The sequence below is a fragment of the Oreochromis niloticus genome, linkage group LG16 (genome assembly GCF_001858045.2).
Source record: "Oreochromis niloticus isolate F11D_XX linkage group LG16, O_niloticus_UMD_NMBU, whole genome shotgun sequence".
Lineage (NCBI taxonomy): Eukaryota > Metazoa > Chordata > Actinopteri > Cichliformes > Cichlidae > Oreochromis > Oreochromis niloticus.
In genome coordinates this window covers 17,385,366-17,396,413 of record NC_031987.2, presented here as the reverse complement: position 1 = coordinate 17,396,413, position 11,048 = coordinate 17,385,366, and the positions used below count along the sequence as shown (strand labels likewise).

The 11,048-nt window shown below is 43.0% G+C and overlaps 1 protein-coding gene across 4 annotated transcripts in view; it reads left to right on the top strand.

Annotated features, from left to right (window-relative positions):
• The first annotated feature begins 390 nt into the window (after positions 1-390).
• Positions 391-11,048, top strand: part of LOC100690924 (FERM, ARHGEF and pleckstrin domain-containing protein 1) — a 58,729-nt gene continuing 48,071 nt past the window's right edge. The window contains exons 1-2 of one of the 4 annotated variants that reach the window (XR_003216973.1): positions 391-691; positions 3,978-4,184. Coding sequence is in view for 3 of the 4 variants with exons in the window: in XM_005452875.4 (XP_005452932.1) it covers positions 4,005-4,184 (180 nt within the window). In the remaining variant the exon portion in view is untranslated. The remainder of the gene's footprint in view (positions 692-3,977; positions 4,185-11,048) is intronic. The other 3 variants (XM_005452875.4, XM_005452877.4, XM_005452876.4) reach the window with 3 other exon arrangements.

Genomic DNA, 11,048 nt, shown 5'->3' with positions numbered 1-11,048 from the left:
AGTGTAACTACTGTAAATATAGGACCACTGCAGTGTAACTATAGTGTAACTATTTTTATATAAAAATAATGTGACTACATGATGTAACTATCTATAATGTCACTATAGTGCAACTTTTGTTACATTATAGCGCCACTATAACCATATTGTAACTATAGTGTAGCTATATCTATAGTGACACAAAGCCTGTGGATTAATCGAATCACCGACTGTGAAGAAAAGAATAAAATGAAAGATGTTTTAACTCTCTTGGTAAATGCAGGTCTTATCCACCTTTGATGTGCGGAACAGGTCGACATTCTTTCATTTTAACAGTTCAAAGACAAAAAGTTTGAATGCAGTATGTAAATTTGCATTTGTTTTTTACAGCTGCTGCCGCTGGGTGGTGCTGTTGCTCCTCGGTGTGCAGCTGCTGTTCGGAAGGTGGAGGTGCTGCTGCACCTCCTTCATTGTCTGAGTGAATTCAGCAGGAGTGGATCCGCCGCTCGGTTCAATGTAATCCCGTCTCTCCCCGGCTCACTCACTCAGTCGTCCGCCATGGCGACCGCAGGAAGCCTCCTGATCGCTGCGAGCTGTGTCTAAAACTCATCTGGGATTCATTTTCCCCCAATTTTTCCGGACGTGGATGTAGTCTTCCCCTTCAGCTGGGAAATACTTTCGTGTGGACAAGCCCGCATTTCGAGACACGGGGGTAAGAATCGTGCAGCCCGAGTCCTCTCTCTCACTGTGCTCTTTAAGGGAAGTGATTCAACTTGTTTGAGGAGATTAGGGTTAAGTCTTGGGAGTATCTTTCCCGTGTTGTTTCGTGATGCTGGATTTCGAAGGTGGGGAATAACTATCACTCCGTGTGAAAAATTCTTATATGTTGCTAGGGACTGTCCTTTCTGTCCCTGCAGTGTGGGTTGCATTGCACAGATATACCTTAGCAGTATGTGCAGACGCCGCAGTCGTTGGGGGGTTCCGTTTCTCTGAGACGATCCATGCACGCTCTGTGACATTTAAAAAGATTTAAAAGATCAAACAGTGCCGGGGTGTGTGCATTTAGCAGTTTCCAGAGGCTGTCCAGGTGGGTCCGAGCAATGCGTTAATGTCACATGTACTGTACTGGCTGATAATGTCCCGAGGATTACAGCAGCCTGCTCTATTAACCTACATTATATTTATGGTGTGACCACACTTCAGACTCCGTGAGCTGAGTCTGTAGTGACTGTAGCATTCGAGTCATTCAGGCTCTTTTGCATAGGCCTTAGTTACAAGTATCCTGTTGGTTGTCATTCCTTTCACTTAATGGACGTATGTCACATTGCCAGCAGTACAGTAAGAACTTAAAGCCTTTCAGGCAATGCCAGCCACACCCATGTATCAGTGTCGTTTGCGAAACACAGAAGAAATTGAGCTCTGTTTTTTTGTTAAGCAGCTTCTCTCAGGTAGACAGCCTCTGGCCATTCAGCTGTCATTAAAGGATTCCAGCTGTGCAATTGTGGACTTCATCTAGGGGCCCCTGTGTGCCTCTGCACACAGAGGAGCCACTGTTACAACCCTGGACTCTCAATAAGCCAGCAGTCACAGCTAAACATTACAGGCTTGTGGGGAATTTCAAGCAAACAAGTTCAAAGGCAGGGAGGTTTACCCTGAGAAACACTCAGGGGTCTGCAAATGTCCCTTTTGGCATTGTATCCTGGACGAGTACGCTTTGTGTCACTTTCTAGCCCTGGGAACAAGGCCATCTGTACTACTGCCTGTTTTTGTGTTTGTTTGGTCCTGTGTTACCTATTCAGAAAGGCACACAGACCCGGAGTCATGACTGGTTGATTCATGATGCTTGGTGCAGGGGAGGGTACGTGCTGACTGAAATAATCAGAGTCTACTCTTTCACTGCCCTCGGTTTCACTGGTGCCTTGTTTGAAGAGTGTCCGGTTACGTGGCATGCATGTGCAGGTCATGCAAGCCATGAATTTACAGAGTTGACATAATACGCTTGCCAATAATCAAGAGCCAGGGCCACCGAGCGGTGACGGCCACTCGGATCAAGTGTCAAAAAGAACTGGGCTTGATTTGGGGAAAATATGCTCGTTTCCATTCAGACTGCCCCGGTGGCAGCTTTTAGGTCTGTTTTTGATCAGCCCAAGGGAGCGTGCACTTTAACTGGAATATAGCAACATCTCTCACCCACTGTGCCGTGATGACAGTGTACAGGCAGGTGAAAATGATACAACATGGTCCCCGAAGTCACTGGTCTTATAACAGAGAACTCAGAGCTGGAACCTTTCTGATTAATTGCATTACAAAGTGTCCTTTACTTTTTTTAGCCTTTGAGCACAATACATCTGGACAGAATGGCCTTGACAGCCTTAACAATCACTTGACAGAAAATTAGTTTCCTATTCAATCAGTCATTCCTCAAGTAAAACTGCCTTTTTCCTGTTTTCTTGTTTCCTTTCTCTTTCTTGTAAATAATATCTGTTTATCTTTGGTCACTTGTCACAGTTTTCTATCACCCAGCCGACTGAGTTTTCAATCAGTCAGCAATCATCAATTAAAAAATTTAAATTACAGTCAGCAGACCTACTAGCCATCAATCCCTACACCATCATCTTACAGAATTTACAGTGTCCACTGTCCTCGGTCTATATTCTCCACACACTCTACTGAATTACATTATCCACTCCTTTGAAATGCCTTATTCAGCTCTCAGCTTAAACTTGGCACCAGTCATTCACCTCTGCGGCGGCTGAACAACTGCCATTGGCCTCGGTACTCTGACGAACCACTCGGTGAGGTCTCAGGATGACATCAGCCTGCTGGAATGTGTAATGAAGAGAGAATTAAGCAGGACAGCAAGGCCTAAGGGGATCTGGCTGTAGATACGTGGTGGCGGCGGGGGTGGGGATAGTGGCCTACTCAAGTGTCAACCCGAAATGAATCCATGACTTTGTCCAAAACATTCAGCCATCTGGGAGAGTCATTGACTGAGTGATACTGCAGATTTTCCCACATTCCAGATGTACCCCAGCTCTTTCTGGTTTTGGATGTGAACCTCCAGCACTGGGTGCTTTGTAGCGATGGTACCCATCATTTATATTTGTCATGTTAGTTACTTTCTGTGGCCCATTGAAGCCATTCATCTATTAGTTATGGATGGGACAGAGCCTGGTTGCATGGAGTTGGATGTTTTCCCTTTGCCATCATGGGCTTCTTCCCACACCCAAAAGGCATTCGTGTTATGTTAATTGGTGGATGTGGAAGTGAACAGTTGCCTGTCTTTGTGTTAGCTCTGATTGGCTGGTGACTTGTCTGAGGTGTACCCCATCTCTTTCCCTGCTTGCCCAATGACAGCTGAATTGGGTAAGTGGAAAGAAATCGATGTATGTTATCTGTTATCTCTACTTTAAACCTGCAGTTTATTGATAACCGATGCAATATAGTTCTTTCATCATCTGGAGTGTTTTCGGTTAATTCCTATTACTCTGTGTTTATTCTATTTTCGCGTCTCCTGCAGCGTCTTTACATGTCTGACTTGCTGCCCTCTGAGACCTATTAAATCCCAAGTGTCGACTCGATGTCTCTGGCCTTAATGTGCCGGTCGTAAAACTTCCCCAAATCAACTGTCATTCTACCGGCTCTTTGATTTTTACACTCTAGCCTCATGATTCATTTGTTAAATCAAATTAGGGCTGCCTGATTTGTGCTTTGAAATCAAGAACTTGCCTCACTCCTTTTTTTTTTTTTTTTTAGATTAATTGGGTCTCCCACTGGCAACAATTATCAGCCATTAGCAGCGAGTGCAAATACTGCATTTGCAATTACTGTGTTTTGTGTGACATGAAAGGTCGTGCAGCCCGTCCTCTGGGAGCTGATGCAGACATTGGGCTGTACTGCACATACATCGCTGATGCTGTGAGACGGGAGTTTCAGATTTTTACCTTTAGGTTGAATATGTTTTTCTGTGCTTGACTTCTGTCTTGCCCTTGATGCAGGCTGAGCAGTGAGCAGTGCAGCACACCATGGCAGAGCCAGACCCAGACACAATCTCCTCTGGCGCAGGGCAGCGCCTCGGAGCTCCGGAGACCCTTGGCATCAGTACGTTAGACCCCGGGCACAGACCTCCGGCCATGCCCCCCGGACGACACGTCACCATCAGGGTCCGTATGCTGGATGACACAGAGGAGCTTTTCGACATCTCGGTGAGTTATTATCGTTTTTCTTGTTGTTGAACGGGACTTTTCATTATCACACCGTGGCCAAGAAGCATTTCCCCGATTCCAGCTGCAGTCTGGTAACAGGTTGGCATGGTAACTGCATGTTGAATGAAACTGGATGGGTCTTAGTAATGTCAGGGTTCCTCCAGTTTATTGTGGGTTATTCAATTTCTGCTCACTCTTTCCTAATCTCCCAAAGTGTTTCAAATCTGCTCTACAGCTGTCGTTATTACTACACCACAATTATTCTTCTGCTGCCAGGGTTCTCAAAACGCGGCTCACGGGCCAGAGGTGGTCCTTGGAAATATTTTATGGATGACAAGGAAAGGATGCACGATTTTACAGCTCACTCATGGAGAGTTCATGTCCATGCTATGATGTTGCACGACTGAACAAGACCAAGTGAGAGAATTCCATTCTTGACTTTAGGATTTAGAGCATTAACGTTCTCATCACATGGCTCTAAATTTGGACACAGTATGCGAAGGCGGATGTGCTAAAATTAGACACTAATTGCTAAGTGCCTTCTACTATCTGGTCACAATGCTTAAAAATGCAATAACAAAATGTAAAAAGATATGTTCACTGTGTAGAAACTGGATTATTTGAACATAAAGCAAATGATTTGGAGGAAAAAGTCACATTTTCTTATGATGATCATGGGCAGCACTGCAGTGTAGTTTAGGTTTTTCACATGTACACTCTCCTGCTGGCCTACGTAGTAATTTGAACAAGTTAATCCGCAGTTGTAAATAGTTCCTGACCAATAACTGATTTGTACTTTGTGTAACAGCTTACAAACATTTCTAAACATTAAATAAAGAAAACATCTTATATAATGTACAGAAACGAAGATGTACGTCAGGCAGTAAAAATGGGCCTCAGCATGATGGCATATGGCTGTGGCCTTTTCCTTGATAGTGTTAATATAGTACAATATATACAATAACACCAGCTATGTCCTTTAAGGCACTTAGAAGAAGATAACATATTTTGCACAATCTCATCCTCCCACAGCTCGTGTTCTCGATGTTCTCAGACTTTGATTTAATGGCAGAAACACAGGGAGGAGAAAGAGAAAATACTGGTATTTGTCTGAGGATAGAGTAGAACAACGAGCTATATTCTGTGACCAGAAGCGTTCCCTCCCAAAACAGTGGAGCGAGATGAGTAGATTGTGAAAAGTAGTGATGGAGGGAAACAGATACAGCAGCAGCCACACAGGACCTGTTTAATGTGTATGAATGGGCCCCGGCAGTGAAGTTGCTGAGCTTTACTGACAGTTAGTGTGTGTGCATTGCAGGGTGGTTGTGTCCTTTTGGCTGTTTCCCAAGGCAGTGTGGGTAAATGCAGTTCCTTAGGCAGTGCATGACTCTTAATCTTTCTAGAGGTGTCATATGTTCTTCTAATACTTAACGCTCACTAGGTTCTCCCAGTGAAATCCTGTTTAATTACACTCTATTTTTATTTTTTGTCTACTTTTCTTGTACTAGTTTTTCTCACGCTAGTTTGTCAATTGCAATGTCATCCAGCCAGTGATGCTTAAATTTGATATGAGTCTAGAGCAGGAGTGGAAGGGATGTTTTTTTCAGTCCGCTTCAGGGCTTGCAATCCGTGGAAAACCTGCAATGGGAAGCTCCGCTTACAAAGGTGATCTCAACCTCAGAGTTTAATATATTTTTTATGATGTTTCAGTGTCCCAAAGCTGTGTTTAACACTACTCTAACTGCCAAGGAGTACACACGCTGACACTTTGGATCTTCAGTGGGGAAAAAGAACATTAAACGACGAAATACTGTGCACTACAAGAAATGTATCTAAGTGACCCTTTGTGCAAGGCCCTAAAATGTCCTTCATTGTGTAGCTGAGTGGTCGTGATGGTGAGTTTGCAACGTTTTCTCACCAAGCTGGCCTGAAACAAGCTGAGGCTGCGAATCAGGGGAGGGTAACAAAAGGCTCTCGCGAACAGAAAGCTTTATTCATGCTCAATTTAACACACATTATATCCTTTATCACAAGTCAGTACTTGAGATAAAAAGCTCTGTGGCCTGAATGTTGTTTTTTGCCCAGAGGTATCAACAGAGAAGATATTTATCTCAGTCACTGACTTGCATTCAGGGTGGAAAGATCTATTATAAAAAGAAAATAAATAAATAAATATATATAGACATATATACATACACACACATCTATTTATTTACTATGTACATATAGTTCAGTGTCACAAAGGTTCCTGTTTTCTTGAGTATGTTGAGCTTCTAAAAACAAAAGGTTACTTTATTTTCGAATTGCCAATCGGTGTATACACCGATCAGTCACAACATTAAAATCATTGGAAGTTAATAATATTATTTATCTCATTACATTGCAATGTTTTACTGGGAAATCTTGGGTGATTGGGGTTCACATGGATGTTACTTTGACATCTACCGCGTTTCTAATGGTTCTTAAGCAGCTCTTCTTACCAGTGGCACTCCCTGATGGCAGCAGTCTCCCACAGCAGGACAGTTTACTCCACCCCACAGCAAAATTGGCTCACGAATAACTCGAGAAGTGTGACAAAGAACCGAAAGCTCACTTGATCCGACCTTCAAACTGCCCACATCCCAATCAGATCAAGCATCCACTTGAACGAGCCCAGTTCATGGAGTCCCCATTCCACACTCCACAGGACTCAAAGCACTAGCCGCCCACGTCCTGACAGGACACCAAAAGCTCCAAGTCTATGGCCCAATGAGTCAGAACCAGATTTAGCAGCATGAGGGAGACCTTTAAAACCTTAGAAAGGAGTTTTTACTGGAGTTGAGGTAAAGCAATTTTAAAGCACACTTAGTTGCCTGAAGCGAGTTGCTTTCTTTCAGCAGTAATTACAATTTGTTTCACCAAGTCGCATCCCAAATATCTCTGAGATACAGAAGACATATGTCAACTTTGTACACACTGTGCTGATGTTAATCTCTTCCCCGCAGCAGTGAAGTGAGATAGCTGCATGGTCTACAAAACACATCTGTCAAGCAATTATCCAGTCTTTTATTTCACAACAGGAACATGCAGCATTGTTCAGGAAGAGGCAACTCATCTCAGATGATTTTATTGTCAAAGTGACTCAAGGCAGGAATTTTTTTTTTTTTTGGCGTCTCTTTAAGAAAACATAAAATGTCTAACCTCACCCTGTTACTGATACCGAAGGCTTCAGTTCCCGTTCCTCTGTTTGAGAGGGGTAAGTTTCCACCTCAGCAGGCAGAGTATCAGATGGTTGAGAAACAAAAAGGGGCCACAGAGCCTTCTCATGGGTCGCATACCATGCTGTGGCCTAGTTAGCACTCTGGCTGTGAACACTTGTGTTGATGCTGATAAAGTCTGGCTGCAAAAACCTGGACAGCGGTAGACTGGCCTCCTGAATAACATGACTAAAATCTAGTCCGTCTTTTTTGTTTAATTCCAAAAAAAGCGGAAGATGGAAAATAAAGCCGTTTTGGTTTAGATTCAGTGGGGCAGGAAGACAGACTGCCGTCTTGCCTTGCGTTCCTCGGGCTAACATACGCCGACACTGTGTGTACTGATGTTTTGATGCTTATGTTTGCTGATGGCTGGTGGAAGCTCTGCAGATTTTGTCCGTGAAGAGTGTGATTGCAGCATGCATTTAGCGGTTGGCATGTGGGGGAAGGGATGATGAAGGCAGAGCGGAGGAGAGTTATGTTCATTCCTGTGAATGAACGAAGGAGTTCAGAATATCCATCGGGCCAAACCTTTCTGCTAGAATAGCATCAGGTACAACCTTATATGGAATACATCTAATCTGATTCTAATTTAGCAAAACATTAGAAATTCAGACACATACCATCTCTCTCTCTTTCTATCATATTGCACTCCTACTGCTGGTCTTCCTCTCTCACTATAATGAGCCACTGAGGACTGCAGTCTGTCCTCTCCTGCCTTCACTTCACTTTGTCCATTACAGTCACAGCCCCTGTTAAAAGTCTACCTGCAGAGGCAAATCCTGAATTCATTAAATACAAACCTCTTAATCTCTATGCATTTTAATTTGCTTTCCATATGCGGTTTTTACTGCAATACTTTTTCTTTCCCAATTACTAATAACATCAACAATACATACAGGTTTAGATTAAACCACGGCGTGATTCTTATTCAAGCTAAGCGTCACACAAAACTGCTGAATAGACATGTTGTTCTTGTTCCCCAGTGGATGAATACTTCTTACATTATGATCACCTGAATTTCACTCAGTCACCTCAGCTTCAAAGTATTCACTTAATCTGTGAGTATTGGAACAGTTACTACAGACTGCCAATATGTTGGTGTTATTTGCCAATTTGCCAGTAAGCTGGGCATTATCTGGGCAATTTCAATAGGAATGCTTGAAGTCTAGTTCAGCCTTGGTATTTTTACACATTACGCTAACCGGCCACTTCATTAGTTTCACCTTTCTCGTATTGGGGTTGACACACTTTTGCCTTCAGAACTGTCGAAATTCTCCGTGGCATAGATTTAACAAAGTTCTGGAAACATCCCTCACAGATTCTGGCCCATATTGACATGATAGCATCACATAATTGCTGCAGTGTTTTTGGCTACACATCCATGATGAGAACCTGTTGTTCCACTACATCCCAGATGGGTTTAATTGGATGCTTGGTGATTTGTTCTTTGTGATCTAGACAGATCCATTCGTTCATGTTGCTTACTCCAAATTCTAAACCATCCACCTGAAGATCACAGCAGACATGTAAGATTTTTCTTTTCTTCCATTGTCCGATTTTGCATTGTAGACTCAGTTTTCTGTTCTTTGCCTAAAGGAGTGGCATCTGGTGTGGTCTTCTGCTGCTGTACCAGATCGGTGTGCTCTTCTGCATACCTTGGTTGTGACACTTGGTTATTTGAGTTACTGTTGCCTTCCTATCAGCTCAAAGCAGTCTTGACATTGTCCCCTGACCTCTGACATCAATAAGGCATTTCCACCTAGAGAACTGCTGCTCACTGGATAGTTTCTGTTTTTTTGGACCACTCCCACACAACCATCTGGCTGTGTGGGAGAATCCCAGCAGATCAGCAGTTTCTGAAAAACTCAGACCAGCCTGTCTGGCACCGTTAACCATGCCACATTCACGTTCGCCTTTCATATCCATTCTGATGCTCGGTTTGAACTCCAGCAGGCCGCCTTCACCATGTTTACATACCCAAATGCACTGAACTGCAGCCATGTGATTGGCTGATTAGATATTTGCTTGACTGAGCAGTTGGACCAAATAAAGTAGCCAGTGAATGTAGATTTACTGTCAAGGTCAAACCAATTCTATGATAATATAACTGAACACCTTATCCACACCTTTATTACATCATTGTAATTCATTGTATACATGCCTAAATGAAGCAGCAGTTTCCTGCATACACTTGGTACAAACCAGGGCAGCACAAGGCCACTTACATCTATTTGCTTTTTAAGAATTTATTAATCATATTTAAATCTCTGCATGGTGTAGCTCCACTTTATATCTCAGAGAACACGTTGCACCACACAGATCCCACAGATCAGGGAATCAGTTGCTGTTACAGATTTCACAGTCAAGACGTAAAGCAGATGGCAAAGTTGCCATGGAATAAACGTCTTCTTACCTTTAGATCAGCTTAATCAGTTCCCTGTTTTAAACAACTTTCAAAAACCCACCTGCATTGACAAGCTGTATAACATTTAACCATAGCCTTTTTGCAGATTTCGTTTAAGGATCTTGTAATTCTGGTTTGGAAAAATGCTATAAAAATTAAGTTTATTGTAATTGTTGCCCAACACTGCGTCCTCTTGAGGTTTTGAGCTGATTTCTGTTACTTTTTGACTTCATACTCACTCTATCACCCTTCTTTTCGACTTTTCAAAGCCCCGAGCTGTTGTACAATAGCAGAAAATGAGAATGTGGTGCAAAATGTTCGCAAGATTGTTTTCTGAACACGGCGTGTTGTTGGTGAATCTCGGGGGTGTTGATGTGTTCAGCATCAGAGTTTGAGCCATCAGTTTAGATTACAAATCAGTGGATAAAAATAAACATGTTAATGAACGCCCCACTGGTGTTCGGTGCTTCTCCTACCATTGTCTTAGGGTGGAAGCCTACTCCCTCCCTCCCCCAGTGAAACTCCTTTCCCCACATGAAGCCACAGGGGGACAAAAATGAATCAATAAATAGGAATAATAAAATGAAATTACCTGATTTATGTGCCCTTGTTTCAGCACAGTGTGAGAGCCTTGTTTTGCGGTCATTTGTGGTTGCACTAGCTTGTCTCATGATTTGTGCTTGTGTTTGCAAGTACATGTGTTTTTAGGGGAGGGGCAAAGAAGAAGATGTAGCACAGCAGAAGAAGAGACGATGGCAAGGCTCTGTAGCTATTACGGGTATCCTGCAGAAAATGCTGCTGCCTGATTATCACGACACTGTCTGAGAGTCTGTCAGTCTGACATATGTAACGCACAACATTTTAAAGTTTACATAACTAAATTAGGATGCTGGATCCATTTCCACTTTTTTTAGGCATCCTTTTAGTGTGAAATGATAAAAAATTAATCAAGAATGTTTCACTGCTAAATATGAACGCAGACAGCTATATTTAACTTATTTTCTGTTGCTGGATGTGATTTCTCTCTCTCTCATCCTCTTAAGTGAAAGTGTTCAGAGGAAACCGGGGAAGCAGGGGCCACCCGGGCTAAAAGAGGGCTGTGTCACAAAGGAGAGGACCTTCTTTAGAACAAGCCTACTCTCACACCAGTCCAGAGGGCTTAGCATCATCCGGCCACTCTCCACTTTTCTCCCCATATGCTGTCACCCATTCATTGTGATGAGA